General features: G+C 34.1%; 1 protein-coding gene across 1 annotated transcript in view; it reads right to left on the reverse strand.

Annotated features, from left to right (window-relative positions):
- Positions 1-8,947, reverse strand: part of LOC126883985 (uncharacterized) — a 91,503-nt gene extending 82,556 nt beyond the window's left edge. Inside the window, exon 1 of the mRNA XM_050649757.1 lies at positions 7,799-8,947. Within this exon, the coding sequence (XP_050505714.1) occupies positions 7,799-8,018 (220 nt within the window). The 5' untranslated portion in view covers positions 8,019-8,947. The remainder of the gene's footprint in view (positions 1-7,798) is intronic.
- Positions 8,948-18,047: the final 9,100 nt, after the last annotated feature.

Below are 18,047 nucleotides of genomic sequence, written 5' to 3' on the forward strand. Positions count from 1 at the left end.
TTGGCTATCTGTGTAAATGTTGATTCTCTTAGCTTTAGGGTCTTCATCAATGCAGGCCACCAAAGCAAAAACTTCCTCCTGGAACACCGTTGTATGTTGACCTAGGCCAAAGACTCCTGATCCAGTACCATGGGCAGTTTTAGATCCATCAGTGAACCATATTTGGGACTTTTTGTTCTCTAGATGGTATAATTGTGTTAATCTTCTCAGTGAAGATTAGTTCTGGTGTCATCATATTATGAGTTCATCATAAAGATGGATTCCTTAAGTATAGTGCCAGTAATGTTTGTGTGCCTATTCAATACATAATTCGGTCTCCAAGTATTGTTTGCTTTGAGTCTCAGAATGGTCATAAAGGCTACCGCCGAAATATATAATTCCAGTGGAGGGAGACCTGTGATAGCCTCTAATAAAGCTGTTCCTGTACTATTCAAGGCTCCTGTTATATTTATGTATTATGTATTAAGATACTCCTGTATCTTTCATAAACTATCGTCTAATATTGATGATTTCTTCAAATTGAAAGAAATACAAGAATACAAGTTTAACATACAAGAATGAGGGAATTACGATTGAAACAGCAGCCAATATTTATAAAATGATTTGCAGGCCCATGCTGGAGTATGGTTCTGCAATTTTCTATAATTCTAAAGGCCCTGCCAAAAATAATATGAAAGTGGCTGAAACAACTAGCCTTCGACAAATTACTAGAATGCGTCATCCTGATAATCCACTTCACAATCCATCCAACAGAATGCTGTACGAGGAAACTGGAATTGAACCTATTAATGAGAGACTCAATAAGCTGTTTAAATATCTCTTTATTAATGACAGTAACAAAAATTTGATTGAGCCCCACATTGTGAAGATACCAGAGGACAGTGCCCGTAGATATCCAGGAAGAACTCTTTTTGAAGAAATCTGCTACACATCAAGACAATAAACAACTCTATTCAAATCATCATCTGTATTGTAACTAATTGTCAGTGATATTGTGATTACCGCTACATACAAATATTTTTTTTTAATTATTGTATTGTATTAATATTAACAAAAAACATATATTGTAATAATGTATATTAATTGTGTAAATTGGCTGAAAGACTTCGGTCGATGGCCTTTTGGTACATTGTATCAATAATGTCTCTCTCTCTCTCTCTCTCTCTCTCTCTCTCTCTCTCTCTCTCTCTCTCTCTCTCTCTCTCTCTCTCTCTCTACAAGATGGACAGTTAATTTTGCCAATGAATGTATATTCTTTTTACATAATTAAATTGTATGAAAAAATATACAGTGCTCTTCAGATAAAACTATCCACCTTAAATAACTTTTAAACCACTGATTTTTAGAAAAAACGCAAAAACATGTCAAATAATACTTGAAGGGGGAAAGATTATGCCATATTTAAGCTTGCCGGGAAAGGGGCCCTCTCATCACTTAATTTTGTTTTTAAATTACTTCCACCTTTTTTTATTTTATATTTGGATTCTCCTCTTTGTACTGATTTCAAAAATGTAAACACATGATGTTTAAAGTGATTAGTTTATGAGAAAAATAAATACAAATGCAAAAAACTGGATTGAAAAAAATTATTTTTTTATTAGATGCAAACATTTAGAATGAACATTTCACGATTTCACTACCGAAAATTTTAACAATAATTATTCAAAATGACTTGAAAGTTTGAATAATTGTTAAAATTTTTGAATAATTACTGTTAAAATTTTTGGTAGTGAAATCATTCTAAATGTTATAAAATTGTTAAAAAAAAATAATTTTTATTCAATCCAGTTTTCTTGCTTTTGTATTTTTTATTTTTCTCATAAATTAATCACTTTAAGCATTAAGGGTTATACATTTTTGAAATCAGTACAAAGAAGAGAATCCAAATATCAAATAAAAAAGGTGGAAGTAATTAAAAAAAATTAAGGGATGATACGGGGGGTGAGAGATTAAATGGCACTCATATTATGTGACACGAAAAAAAAGATTAAAAAAACATTTTGTATGGACTTATTAACAATAAATATTTATTATTTAATATCAAAACAATAGTTTTATTTGAAAAAAATGCTCCTCTCCTGGGGAACATATAACAAATAGTGTAGCAGTGAATAGGTTAATACTAAAAATGGTTTGATTGTAAAACATGTAGAAGTTTTATTAACACACTGTGATCTGATTAAAACAATTGAAATATTGAACCACCATTAACCTGGATATATACCACCTCAATAACTACACACTGTAAAGACACTAAGAAAACAAAATGTATGATGATCTCTAAAAAGGAACCACAATTAGGATAAATCAGTGTGAAGGGTCAACAAATAGAAAGGAGTAAACACATACACCTACCTAGTGTTGGAAAATTCTCGAGAATGAAAAATCGGAGAATATTCTCGATATGGAGAATTTTCTGAGAATGAACCCCATGACGCACTTAAGAATATTGTTGAAGATGAAAAATAGGGTTTTAATCTTATCTATGATCTTACAAAATTATGAGACGAAACAACAGTGCTATTTGTATATAAAAAAATACAAAAACAACAGAAAACACAAAATTTTTTTAATAAAAAAATGAAATTTTCTTCTTAACAGCAAATAATTGATGTGATATGATAAAAGATGAGACCTCAGATTCAGAATCTATTTCTATCATTAGCTCATCCTAGTCATCTACAATCTGCATTTCAATGTACTGATTCTCGATATGGAGAATTTTCTGAGAATGAACCCCATGACACACTTAAGAATATTGTTGAAGATGAAAAATAGGGTTTTAATCTTATCTATGATCTTACAAAATTATGAGACGAAACAACAGTGTTATTTGTATATAAAAAAATACAAAAACAACAGAAAACACAAAATTTCTTTAATAAAAAAATGAAATTTTCTTCTTAACAGCAAATAATTGATGTGATATGATAAAAGATGAGACCTCAGATTCAGAATCTATTTCTATCATTAGCTCATCCTAGTCATCTACAATCTGCATTTCAATGTACTGATGAGTTGTGGGATTTTGTTTTTCACGAGTGGCCAACTCAGTCATGGTCTGCGTCTAACAATTTTAAATTGTGAGCAATAAAAGTTACTTTACGAGCCCGCTCAGCAGTGAGCCGGTTTCTTTTAGAGGAGTGGATAAAAAAACCATTAGTACTGAAACTTCTTTCAGTCGCTGCACTGGATGAAAGCATGCTTAATATATCAACTGCTATTTTAGTTAATTATGTTCCGAAACATGTACCTTTTCACCATATGATTAAGTCTAGTTTTTCAATTGATTTTACAACGTATGGTTTTCCAAAAAATCTCTCCTTAGACTGATAAAATGTCAAATCTACCATTATTTCAGCCGACTGATCACCATATTTTTAAGTTGCTAAAAATTATCTACAAACTCAGTTTCCTCAACTTGTTCTTCTCTGCTTAAATGAACACCATTCTAAATATTTGCACGTTAATATTGCACCAAAACAATAAATATTGACACTGTAAACACCCTTGCTAGTGGTTCATGTGATTGGCAAAAACAATATACGAGGGTTGTTTTTTTTTCAACCTCCGTTTGTCCATAAAAAATTCCCGTGAAGCGTTTCGCCATTGCGGTGCGCAGTGGGCGACAGCGCATCTCCCCTGCTACACTCTACATTAATCCTGACTTCCAGGCATCAGTCTGTACTGTGCTACACACGAAACAACATGGCCGCGACAATTAGTTCTCCCGCCAAGTGTGAATTACGTGCTGTCATTCGCTTTTTGCAGGCAGAAGGCAATAGTGCAGCTGCAATTCATCGAAGGATGTGTCAAGTGTACGGAGAAGGATTTATGAGTGATGGAGTTGTGCATGAATGGTGCCGAAAATTCAAAGAAGGACGAAATGATGTGCATTACGAAGGGGGTCAAGGTCGCAGTTGTCGTTACAGATGAGCTTGTTCAACGTGTTGATGAAGCGGTGAGAAACAACTGTCGCTTCACTTTAACATCGTTGGCAATGGAATTTCCACAAGTTTCATTTGACACATCCTTGATGTGTCAAATGAAAGCGAATGACAGCGCGTAATTCACACTTGGCGGGAGAACTAATTGTCGCGGCCATGTTGTTTCGTGTGTAGCACACTACAGACTGATGCCTGGAAGTCAGGATTAATGTAGAGTGTAGCAGGGGAGATGCGCTGTCGCCCACTGCGCACCGCAATGGCGAAACGCTTCACAGGAATTTTTTATGGACAAACGGAGGTTGAAAAAAAAAACGACCCTCGTAGCTACATATTTTTTAAATTATAATAATTTGACCAGTATCTAGTTTTTATTTTTGTTTCGGTTTTCGAAAATATAGAAAATTTTTGCTGAGAATATTCTCGAGAGAATTTTCTGGCCGAGAATATTCTCTTCGAACATCACTACACCTACCATGGTACAAACATCAATGAAAATTGGTACCACTCTCTAGAAATCAAATGTAGGAAGAAAGCAAGTCTGCATTTCAAAATCAGGTTACTACGTTATATCTTTCCTATAGTGTATGGAGTTGAGTAGTGGACTCTCACAGGTGCCACCTGCAAGAAAATTGGGGCTTTCAAAATGTGGCTTTACATTGAATCCTGAAGATGTCTTATATCAATCACATTACCAATCAGGGTGTTTTTTGTTGAAAATGCAAAAAGAAAAAGAGCTATTAACTACAATAAAAACAGCCAAAATCGTATACCTAGGTGACATCATGAGTAGTGATGTAAAAAGAGAATATTCTCTGCCAGAAATATCTCAGCGAGATTTTTCTATATTTACAACAACCCATATATTTTTTGCATCCCAAACATTATTATTCTTGAAGCCCAAACACCTACTTGCCGCTCCGCTCGAGAAATGCTTTTTCGCTTTGGCCTGCCAGAGAATCACATTTTAGATAAAATCCCCGAAAATCAAAGGAGCCAGGGCTGGGGAATCCCATGAAATACTAGCTAGGATGTTTACAGTGTCAGTGTTTATTGTTTTGGTGCAATATTAATGTGCAAATATTTAGAATGGTGTTCATTTAAGCAGAGAAGAACAAGTTGAGGAACTGAGTTTATACATCATTTAGCAACTTTAAAGCATGGTGATCACTCAGCTGAAATAATGGCAGATTTGGCACTTTATTGGTCTAGGAAGTGATTTTTTTGGAAAACCATACTTTGTAAAATCAATTGAAAAACTAGACCCAATCATATGGTGAAAAGGTACATGTTTAGGAAAAAAATTAACTAAATAAAAGTTGATATAAAGCAGGGGTGGGCAAATACTTTAAGCGCGGGCCAAAATGAAATTTTCAAAATGTCTCCCGGCCTGGAGGACTATACCCTATGGGTATGCTGTGCACAAGCGAATGTTTTTGGTGGAGTTTTTTTTCTGCCCACATAATTTTTTTGACAAAAATACTATAAGTATCATTTTAAAGAATTTGGGCAAAGAAATTTGACTTAATAATAAATAACAGTAATAAAAAATTGTCTTACTTGGGTGTACAGTAGAATCCTGATTATCCGTGCGCGGATTATCCGGGGTGCAGATTATCTGGGCTGCGGATTATCCGTGCTATGATTTTGTATTACTTAAATTGCATTTTTGAGGTTTTATTAAAATAGCGTCACTGTAAATCACTCGATGGAAACTCTATACGTGGAGAGGGAGACTCATAATGAAAGATTTATTTGTTCTGTTGTCTTTTTATGGTAGGTATATATGTATGGATATACATACATATGTAAGTATATGTTATTATAATAAGAAATAAATGTTCGGATTATCCGTGCTTTTTAATTATCTGTGCCAACATCTAGTCCTGAGGAGCACGGATAATCGGGGTTCTACTGTACCTGCGAAGAATTTGTGCTCAGTAAAATATGTTACGAAATTTTTAAAGAAATGTGGTCCATATTAAGTTATAGCAAGGATCCAGATAAAAAATGAAATCCGATATCAGATGGTAAAATGTTACGTTCACGGTTCACTCTATTCTCCTTTATTGGATTATTATCAATGCTGACTTAATGAGAAAGCTGGAAGTTTTTGTCATGTGGCTTTTTAGGAGAATTTTGAAAATACCATGGACCGATCATATTACAAACGAAATGGTGTTGTACAGAATGGGAAGGAACATAGAACTTTTAACTATCATTAAAAGGCGAAAGACAGACATATTTGGGACACATACTTAGAATTGATAAGTACGAGTGGTTGCAGCGAATTATGAAGGGTAAAATCGAAGGAAAGGGGGTCCTGATAGACGACAATGCCCTAGCCAAAAAATAATCACTCCTAGACCGGGTTAAACACAAACGCTTTTAAGAAAAGCAGAAGATAGAGATTCATTATTTATATGAACACTACGAACATTAATACATAAAAGAGATTAAGAGCGTAGGCGCAAAATTTCTGACCAATGCTTTTTAAATGCATTCATTTTTTTCGAATACTGATAAAACTAATATTTTTGAAAAAGTGAAATGCAGAATGAAAGATTACATTATTAGCAAGTTCCGAAAGTTCCTTAGAATAAACAAAAAGTTTTTTTAATAAGATTTTTAGACTAATTTTTTTATTTTTTCCACCCCTGTAACTTAATAAAATACACATAGAACTTTTCAGGAACTTTTGGTCCTCGGTAATCTTGATTCTGCTTTAAAATTTTACAATAATACTTATTAGTTTTCTCAGGATTTGAAAAAATGATAAAAGCATTTCGTAGGCGCAAAATTTCTACCTACGAAAAAAATTACTTGCAGTATTTTTCAACGGGCCGGATAACATAAGCAGAAAGGCCGGATCGGCCGGCTTTTGCCCACCCCTGATATAAAGCATGCCTTCATCCAGTGCAGTGACTGAAAGAAGTTTCAGTACTTATGGTTTTATCCACTCCTCTAAAAGAAACCGGCTTACTGCTAAATGGGCTAGTAAGGTAATTTTTATTGCTCACAATTTAAAATTGCTAGACATAGACCAATCCATGACTGTATTGACAGTACATTAAAATGTAGAATGTAGATGACCACGATGAGCTAATGATAAAAACATATTCTGAATCTGAGGCCTCATCTTTTTCAGATTAGATCACCACATCCATTATTTGCTGTTAAGAAGAAAATTTAATTTTTTAATCAAATACATTTTGTCTTTTCTGTTGTTTTTGTATTTTTTATAATATAAAGAACACTGCTGTTTTGTCTCATATAATTTCATGATTTTTAATACCCTATTTCATCTTTAACAATATCCCTAACCGAGTCATAGGGTTAATTCTCAGAAAATTCTCCATATTGAGAATTTCTCGGGAATATTCTCCAATTTTTCATTCTCGAGAATTTTCCAACACTAATCATGAGGACAGCTGGAGATATGGACCGCTACAACTAATCTTACAGGGGAGATTAGAAGGAAAGCGAAGACCAGGAAGGCAAAGAATTTAAAAAATCTACATGTGGTTCAACACAACAACTCAAATCTTGTCAGAGAAGCAGTGTGCAAAGTACAGATTGGCAGATGGTTGCCAACATCCGAAATGGATAGGCACTACAAGAAGAATCTGCTCAAGATTGTTATAACTTGTTAACAATCTGATACTATCAAAACTCTTTTAAATCTATCTGACATCTAGATGTATACAAATATTTCTCCAGAGCTCAAACCTTTTGATACCACAGATATCTAGGTAAATTTTCATCTTAAAGGGGATGCAAGCTATGTATGTGGTTTAAATCAGAATATAATAATATTTTAAATGTAAGATATAATATTATATGATTTCACTTACCCAAACCTTTTTTTAGAACTTCATCAAAATTGTTCATAAAAGATTCATTTAAGGTACTAGAAAATGGTGGAGACTTTTCCAGATTTTCAAATTCAATACAAGAAGCTTTTCGTTTTCTATTGGAAGGGGTCTCATTCTGAAAAGAAGTATTTTCTCCAGACAGAGAATGAGAAAAGTCAAAATAGCCTGAATCAGCAGGATTTTTGGAAAAGTTACTCATTTTTAAAGTATTAAAAATATTAGGTATAAAGAAATATATAAAAGCTAACAACTTTCTTATCAACGTCTAAATTTATATAAATAGGTATTTTAAAATGCAATGAAACAAATACAACAGATTAAAATGGCGCCATTTTCCTGTGGACACTGTTTTCATCAAGGCACAAAAAAATCCTTTTCTAACATCTTTAGTTTTTTGTGAAAACACATTTGCCACTAATCTAAAATTAAAGGATTTAACTGTTTTAAAACAATAATTAAAACCAGAGTCACAGTACTACACAAAAACTTTCATGTTTGAAGCACAAACCATACATACTTATAGACGTTTCACGACCATGTTAATCTTTCGGATCGAATTAACGCCATCTCTTGATTGGAATGGGAACTAAATTGACAAATTTGAGTTATGTAGGAATTTCAAATTATAAATTTTGCGGGATTTTTGATGAAATTTCGCAGGAAATTAAAACAACAGAAAGACAATTCAATGTTTTACTGAAAACTTCAAATGTTCCAATTTGTTTTCAAAATGATATAAACACTACTGCCATGTGTCACGTGAAAGCACTGATGTGTAATTGAGTTGAATGAAAATTTTTGAAAGAATCTTGTAGGATGATTGTTTAGATAAATACCTTATATTCTTTTACAAACTTCCAAAAATATATAGGCCCAAAATGTTGATGACACACTTGTCTATTAGAATAAACTGTTTCAGGATCTATTATATTCTTTTTTAAATGTGGAGAAACACAACACGGAATGATCAATGTAAACTAAAAATTCTACTCACAAAAACGGAGAGGAGGTTAATACAATTGATTAAAATTGTGATTAAATCTAATTAAAAACGTAACACCACTATAATAAAATATTTAAGCCACAAACTGTAAAATAAAAAGTAAATAACAAATTAATTTAATTGTCAACTGTCAGTTTTAAATATGACAAAAGAATTGACTGACAGCGACATCTCTGGATTGGAATGGTAACTAATTTGCTGTCTTGACCTTGACAATTTACGTGAAACGTCTATGAGTATGTATGGTTTGTGGTTTGAAGGTAATAATAATAATGACAGCGTGACAACTGACAGCTGAGTTATTTTTTGGCGTTTTAAAAACTTCCGTCACAGACTCACAAAACCATTGCACAGAACAAAAAACAATTGTTTACTATTCTGCGCCACGGAATATGGATTAATCAAAACAGTCTACGTTTGCTGTGATTGGTCGGTGGGTGTCTTAATTTAAAATTTAGCGGGTTTTGTTTGTTGAAATTGGTATAATGGTATAGGCCTGGATCCCGCGTACCAAAAAAAGTTGATTAATAGCAAGCTGGAATCTGTTAATAGCTTAACGGTGTCTAGTCGGACAAACTTTGATGTATGGGAACACTGGAACAGGGGAAGTTTTAATTGTGAAACAGGTTAAAAATTTGGAAAGTCAGACTACGAAAACGTCCCATGTATTTTGTCGGACAGAACTTCCAATGGATTTGTTACCCTTTCATTAAACACTCATGCAAAAATCAGACTGGTATTTATCACCAATTGGGCATATGGGCATTTTAATAAGTACCTACGACACGTAGAACATGTCAAGTGACAGGAATTATGACAGTAATATGACAAAATACATGGGATGTTTTCGTAGTCTGATCAAATAATTTGATCAAACTGGTTTGAGCAAACTGAAAGTGACAGTTAGTGACGTCACATCCTGAGTGTTCATTGTGGATAATAATGAAAAATTTTAATTTTAAATAAAGTACAAACAAGTTAGACAACTCAATACAAAAAATTTGATCAAACTAGACTGATAGTGAGAGCACAGATTTTTAGAATTTCAAAAAAACTGCAATTGTGACGTCACTTTGACGTACTTCCTCAAGTACGTCAAGTTTGTTCAAACTGTTTGATCAAATTATTTGATGGTGAGACGCGGCCTTGACGTTCCAAATTTTTAACCTGTTCCACAATTAACACTTCCCCTGTTCCCGTACATCAAAGTTTGTCCCATAAAGACACCGTTAAGCTATTTAAGGCCATCGGTACATAATTCGCAAATATTTTACTGCTATCGCTACTTTTTGTATCTTTACACGGCAAATTACGTGTAGTAAAATTCTCACTGGTATGGATATGTAAACATTACTACTTGACATGTCATTTACTTTGGCTTTTGAATGTTCTTGGATAACTGTTACTTGTATAATAGCAAATTATTAATTCCGTTAATAAATACGATAATGTTTTCACTAATTATGTATTCAGTGATTGTAACAATTTATATGTACAACAAAAACTAAGTAATACTCAATCGAGAAAAGAGGAAAAGTGTTAAGTGATTTTTTAATAATATATTGTTACTATGGAACGCATACAATTTTGAACATTTTTAACAACAAAATACTTGGATCACAAAATATATCCTGGTCAATTCTCTGCTTGGATCGTCCATAAATAACAAACAAAACAATTAACTTTTTATTAAGTTCACCTATTAAGAAATAAATAAAATTGACTTAATTAAGTCAATTTTATTTATCAAATACACTATCAATATTATTTAATCAACAACTCAAAATATTTCCGGTGCCATGTCAAATATTTAAAATTGTCACTGTCTTGTCATCATATTTGACTCAGTGTGTTGTATGACAAAAATAGTGAATGTTCGATCTGGAAAATATCACCACGGACATGGTGTCCACTTTTTTCAAATCCTGAAAAAAACTAATAAATATTTTTAAAAAATTTAAACGCAGAATGAAACACTCACGCAGTGAGAAAGAAACGCAGAAATAAATTATTATCGAGAGCAGAAAGCATAGATATAATAACCTGTAGATTAGGCTAGCTATGGGCCGCTCTGTGCATCGGGATGTAACGCCGATATCAAGGACGCCATTGGTCAATATTCATTTTGAGTGGTCTAGCCATCTTTGTCCGTCATATGAGGGGTATAGCTTAATAAAAAGAGATAGATAGACCACCGATCGACTGCGGCGCGTTACACTTTTTTGCTCAGTATGCCTTGTCTACGGTTAGCATGTCTTTGGCCGAAAGCCCCTTAGAATAAATAATAAAAAGTTTCTTCTGAACGAGATATTTGAAATTAAAAATCACACTACATTTTCTCTTAGTATTTCACCCCTGTAACTTATTAAAATAAACATTACAGAAGTTTTCAGGGATTTTCGGCCCTCGGTAAGAACGCAATCTTTCATTCTGCGTTTAAATTTTTCAAAAATACTTATTAAGTTTTCTCAGGATTTGAAAAAAAAGAATCCCATTTAAATAGCATTAGAGCCGAAACTGCGTACCCATCTCCTTAACCAATTTTCAGCTTGGATCATGTTTATAATCAACTTTTTTTGGTACGCGGGATCCAGGCCTAAAGGTTGTTTGTATGAGGTTTTAGAATTAAACTGGCTATTATATTATTTTTTTAGGTGAATACTTAAATCAAGACCCGCGTAGTAACCTTGCTTTTGCTTATCAAGGGGTCGAAATATCCCGCAAGCAATTTTTTTGTATCTTTTCTTCACCAAAAGCAGTAGCGTGTGCATGGCTTACGTACGCGGTATTCGCGGTGTGCGAGTACTTGGAAGGGAAACAAGAAACGACCGTGCGCGAGTCGCGGAGAAATATTGCAACTATCTTAAATAATTCATATTGTCAATTGGAATTGTCAAATTGACGTATATTTCATACCTTCTGTCATTGAAGCAGAAAAATTATATATTGCTCCACAATATCGATATGATATGCAATTATTATATAAAGGTAAATTTAATTAATTGTATTTTGCTTGCAGTACTGCATTTTAATAACTAATTTTATTTACTACATACAATTGTTTACGTTTGCATAACATAACCTGCATCTTCTTCTTCTTCTTCTCTTCATTTGAATGGCCTTAGCTGCCAGGGCTATCCGGCCAGGATCCGTGAATATAGACTTGAATATTCAAGAGCCGTACCTGAGGTACATCTGGGCTTAAGCTCATAGCTCCTGAATCTGAAATAATTAAGAGATAAAAAACTTTGTAATTGTTTATAAGTTCCATAACTAAAGTTCTACTATTAATGGTCTAGTTCTAGTACTACCACGCAAAACCGCACTAAGCACAAAGCACATGCATTGCAAGCAAGCATAAAGTCATAAAGTTTTTAAGCAAGCTACACACGAGTCATTGTTGATGTTAAAAACTTTTGCACTGCGGTTAATGTCTTTGAGTTTAAATTTTTAAACAACACATCAGTTAATGTCGGAACCCCTTCTAGTTCCCTTCTAAGCAACTGGGACTCTCTTTGGAACCTAGTACATTCCAATAAAACATGTTGTCAAGTTCCTACACTGACAAATAAACACTGGTCTGAATTCACTACCTTCAATCTAAATAAATGTACAGGAACACTACAATGTCCACTTCTCATACGACACATTTGTGTGATTATACCCCTCCCCAGGTTGGGAAATTTTGTAAACCATGCCTTTTTATATGGAACTGTAACTTGTGAGCAATAAGTAATTCCTTTTGCCTGTCCTATTTGTTGGAATCGATTTTCCCAACCAATCCATAGGTTTTCTTTATATTTAATTTGAAAATCTTTAAGGGGGGGGGCCTTTGGTTCTTCACTAATAGGCAGCTTTCTTCCAAGATTCGCAAGATGGTCAGCTCTATCATTCCCAATAATTCCAGTGTGACTTGGAATCCATGCAAATTTAATTTCTCTATGTTGTTCATCAAATTCACATAGTTTTTGTTTTAGTTGGAGAGTTTGTGAGTCTATTACCGCCTTGTAGCTTGGTCTTGTGATTTTTTCTAGAACACTCTTAGAATCACTACAGATGAGGCACTTTGTAAAATTATTCTGTTGGATTAACTCTAATGCTTTTTTAATGGCAAATACTTCTGCTGAGCAAATTGAATTAGCGGATGGTAATCTTGCTGTTAACTGTGTTCTCTCGTTAAGGTATATCCCAATACCTACATTACCTTGTTTATCTTTGGATCCATCTGTGAAAATAAGTTTATATTCCGACCAGTTATTGAGGTACCATTCCATAAACTTGATTTGGTTATTTGCCTCTTTGCCCATATTGACAGTTTCATAAGCCATAGGAGAAATCTGAATATTAAGTGGAAAGGAGTGACAAGGAAATAAGGAGCTATGTGCTACCTCATGAATTTCATGTAAAGTATTCTGGAAAGCAGCCAGTATTGGTGGGAAATATTTTCTTCTCCAAAAACTAAAGTAATCCAGAAAGACATTGTGAAATTGCTCAATTGAGGCATATATTGGGTTGTCATAGGCTACTACTTTTAAAATGAATTTAGATGCTAGCCATATTCTTCTGAGATCTAACGGTGTTTCTCCACACTCTGACAAAATTATATGAACTGGATAAGACCTCATAAATCTCCCCACCACTCTAAGAGCTTTATACTGAACCTTATCCAATTTTGCAAGTAGAGAACGTGTACAACCTCCCAGAAAAATGGATCCATAGTCAAGATGTGATGTAATGTATGTCTTATATAGAGTGAGTAAAGTTGCAGGATGTGCTCCCCACCAAGTTCGACACAAACAACGAATAATATTGACTCCACTGGAAGCCCTCAATGCCATCTTTTCAATTTGACTTCTCCAAGAAAGGGAACTATCTAGAATAACTCCCAAATGAGAAACTTCTTGTTTCCAATCTAAACGTGTGTTATTCACTGATATTAGTGAATTCGGAATATTATTCCTATTTCTATCAAAAAAAATTGCTTGACTTTTGCTAGATGACAGACACATTCCCATATCATGAAGTTTATTAGAAATACTTTCTACTGTACCATTTAATTTTTCCACAACATCCACCCAGCTGTTGCCGGAGCAATAGAGGGCAACATCGTCTGCATACTGAGTAATTAGAACATCCTCTGGCACACAAAATGAGATTATATTGATGACAATATTAAATAGTACTGGACTCAAAGGGGAACCCTGAAGAAGGCCCACATTGGTAGTTCTTGGTCCTAGCAGATTTAAGGAAATAGGATCACGAAGAGACACCAAACGATTAGTCAATAAATGTTTAACCAATTCAATAAGTAACCATGGCAAATTGAGATCTCCCAAAGCGTCCAATAATTGGATGATTGACACTTTATCATATGCAGAAGAAATGTCTAACATAACAGCAGCTGCTGGTTTCCTTTTTGAGATATTCATTGAGATTTCATTGACCAGATGAATTAAGTTCTCAGACACCCCTCTACCTTTACGAAAGCCAGTCTGGAAAGGCGATAGGATCATAAAATGTCCTACATACCAATCTAACCTTATTTTTATCATGTTCTCTAAAAGTTTACTAACACACGATGATAAAACGATTGGTCTCCAGCCCGAAAGACAATTTATATTTTTATTGGGTTTGGGAATTAAACACACTGTTTGTGATTTCCATTGAGTGGGAATATGCATTCCCTCCTTTAAACATAAATTGAAAAATTTTAACAGGAACTTGATGGCTGACTGTGGAAGATGTTGCAACATAGAAAATGTTATACCATCCTGGCCCGGCACAGTATCCTTTCGTTCAACCAAAACCAATGAAAGTTAGTTTAAAGTGAAGAGTTCACACTCGATTAGATTTCACTGGGTGAGACGCAATGTCCTCAAATACAGGTGGAGTCAATGAACAAAGCATTTCCTCCCCTAACGATGAATTACTAGGAGTTCTAACTGAGGCTTTAGTGAAAGCCTTATGGAAACTTCTCACTTTTCTCCACATTACTGATATTGGAGTATCAGGGGAAATTGTGGAACAAAACACAACAAATGATTTTTTCTTTTTGGATTTAAGTTCTTTTTTACAATGTGCCCTAATTTTTTTAAAATTAATGGAGTTTTCTAAAGAAGGTACCTGTTTGAACTTCTTGACTGCCTCCCTCTTTGATTTAATTAAAACTGAACACTCTTCATCCCACCAAGGTAATTGTGGTTTATGGAATCTAAAGGCCGCGTCCCACCATCAAATAATTTGATCAAACTGGTTTGAGCAAACTGAAAGTGACAGTTAGTGACGTCACACCCTGAGTGTTCATTGTGGATAATAATGAAAAATTTTAATTTTAAATAAAGTACAAACAAGTTAGACAACTCAATACAAAAAATTTGATCAAACTAGATAGTGAGAGCACAGATTGTTAGAATTTCAAAAAAACTGCAATTGTGACGTCACTTTGACGTACTTCCGGAGTTTGCTCAAACTGTTTGATCAAATTATTTGATGGTGAGACGCGGCCTTAACACGCTTTTTCTTAGGGATGAACCCTCATTGCTACGTCTAATATTAGGTTTTGAAAATCTGTGTAAGACTCATTAGGGATGTTGTTAATGTTAGACTCAATATATTGGTTGAATTGTTCCCAATTGGCTTTTTTCACATTAAAGATACTGCGATCTTGAAGAGGGTAATTTCTTTGGGGACTATTTCTATCCTGTCCGTAACACACTACAAAAGGAAAGTGATCACTTGCTCCTATCTCTGGAAAAACTCCCCAAAGGCAGTCCACAGCCAAACCTGGAGATGCTATAGCTACGTCAGGGACACTGTTTGAGTCAGGCGGTGAGATTCTTGTCGCCTCACCTGTATTGAGAAAACACAAGTTATCCTCCTCCAAAAGATCTGCAAGACGATTGCCGTTCGGATTGTTAGATGACGAACCCCATAAAGAATGTTGGCAATTCAAGCCACCTATGAAGAAAAACGGTTTATCACACATTTGAACCAATTCTCTAAAGATCTCCTTACGAAAACGAACATCTGGTGTCTTATACGATCCTATAATAAATTTTTTTTCAAATTTGACAATGATAGCCTGCCATTTTTCAGGCAAGTGAATATGTGAAATGTCTATCCTATCAGCTGCCAGAGACTGATGAATAAGTACCGCTATTCCACCCCATCCATCAATCCTATCATCCCTATAGCAGTAAAAATTGGGAATATGCAAGTGCTGTGAAAATTTCAGATGTGTTTCATTTAGAAGAATGATATTAACATCATATTCGTTAAGAAACACCATTAGATCTTGCTTATTGTTAAAGAAACCATTAATATTCCAATGCAAAATATTAAATATCATAACTATATATACAATTTGTTACTATTATTATTATTTTTTCTTTTTAATATAAAAATTAATATATTATATTATCTGTAAGAAATAAATGACAATTCAGTCAACACTACTTTTACTAAAATTAGATGTATTATGTGACTCATCAAAACCTGCAAAATCCATATTATTATCAGAGGTTAAATCAACGTTTTTTTGAAAATACACTATCCTGAGAATGTACAGGATTGCTTGTTAGTGAGAGTGCAAAAATTGGGCCTTGTGATCCCATATACTTTTGTGAATCATTTAATTTGTTTAAAATCGGTAATCTAGGTAAATTTCTGCTTAGATCCTCATTTAATAAAGCTTTATGCGCCTCTTTGTCATAACTAATGTCTTTAAGAATTACTTTATTTTTCCTTTTAACTGGGACCACATGACTTTGACTCTGGAAATGGGAAGTGGAGGATGGGGATTTTTGAAGTGCTTGAGTAAATGCTCTGGGTGAACTGGATAGTAAAGAAGGAAAATCCCTACTTCTCCTCTGAAACATTCTCGAATTTTCTGGCTTTTCCTTAATTGGGGAAACAGCTTGGCAGCTTCAAAAAAGGTGAGATCTTGGAAGACCATCACTTCATTTATCTTTTTTTGTCTTTCGAATTCTTTGCAAATTTTATTTGTGGCACGGTGTTCGAGATCGCAGTATAGGCATTTTGGTACAGAAACTGTGAAGTTTTGAAATGTATGTTCATCGGAACATTTCGGGCATCTTGCTTTTCCCTGCACTGTCTTTGTGAGTGCCCAAATCTTAGGCATTTGAAGCATTGCTGTACATTAGGGATGTATGGATCTACTGTTACCAAGTTTGAATAGATAATTATTTCTTTAGGGGGAGTTCTTACGTCAAAGAGTAATTGTACAGTTCCTGTTGGAATGTATGTAACGGTCCCATTGCTATCTAAAACTCTTCTGTTAAGTCTTCTGGCCGATATAATTTTCCCGTTTTTTTGTAATTTACTGTCGTTAACTATGTTTTCCATTGAAATATTTCTGTACCCTAGGATCAAAAATGGCCAACTCCATTTTTGCAACAGTGGAGATAAACACGTATATGTGACGAACACAATAGACTGGCATTTCGTGATACATTATTATTTTCATACTAACATATTATAGTTTGTGTATCAATTAATAATAATGTATCAGGAAACGCCAGTCTATTGTGTTTGTCACATATACGTGTTTATTTCCACTGTTTTAAAAATGGAGTTGACCATTTTTGATCCCAGGGTACAAGGGATATTATCAAGGGGTATTATTAGAGATGTAAGTATAAATTTTATACTTACATCTCTAATAATACCCCTTGATGTTAGCATTTTTTGAGGTATATAAGCAAGAAATCCTTTCTCAAGGATTTCTGTGCTATTTAGTACCATATTTACCTGTTTGGAGGTGTTAAAAATTACTCCAATTCTATTCATGCCTTTTCTAATCATTTCTTTAATTCCAGTCGTACCCATTGTATGAAATACTTTCCCAATATCCATAGGATGGATATTACCTGCTTTTCCCTTGTCACTCTCTATCAAATGGGCCGAAGTCAGTGTCCTTGTATTCAACTTTTCTTCTACTAATATTTTCAATCCTAGATGATAAGTTATTAACTTCTGTTAGCATGATCTGATCCTTTTGAAATTTATTTTTTAAAGCACAGAGTTCTTTTTCTATTAAATTAATGTTATTTTTATGTCTCGGGGCTAGCATGTGTATGGAATTTAAAAAATTTTGCGAGTTCAATGAAAGCAAAGCATAGATCCCGCCCCCTTTGTCAGGGGGACCGGGAGAGTTTGTGTCCATCTCCTACTAAGCCAGCTTCTACTCTAACTATACTACTGCTA

The sequence above is a fragment of the Diabrotica virgifera genome, chromosome 4, assembly GCF_917563875.1.
Source record: "Diabrotica virgifera virgifera chromosome 4, PGI_DIABVI_V3a".
NCBI classification, from domain to species: domain Eukaryota; kingdom Metazoa; phylum Arthropoda; class Insecta; order Coleoptera; family Chrysomelidae; genus Diabrotica; species Diabrotica virgifera.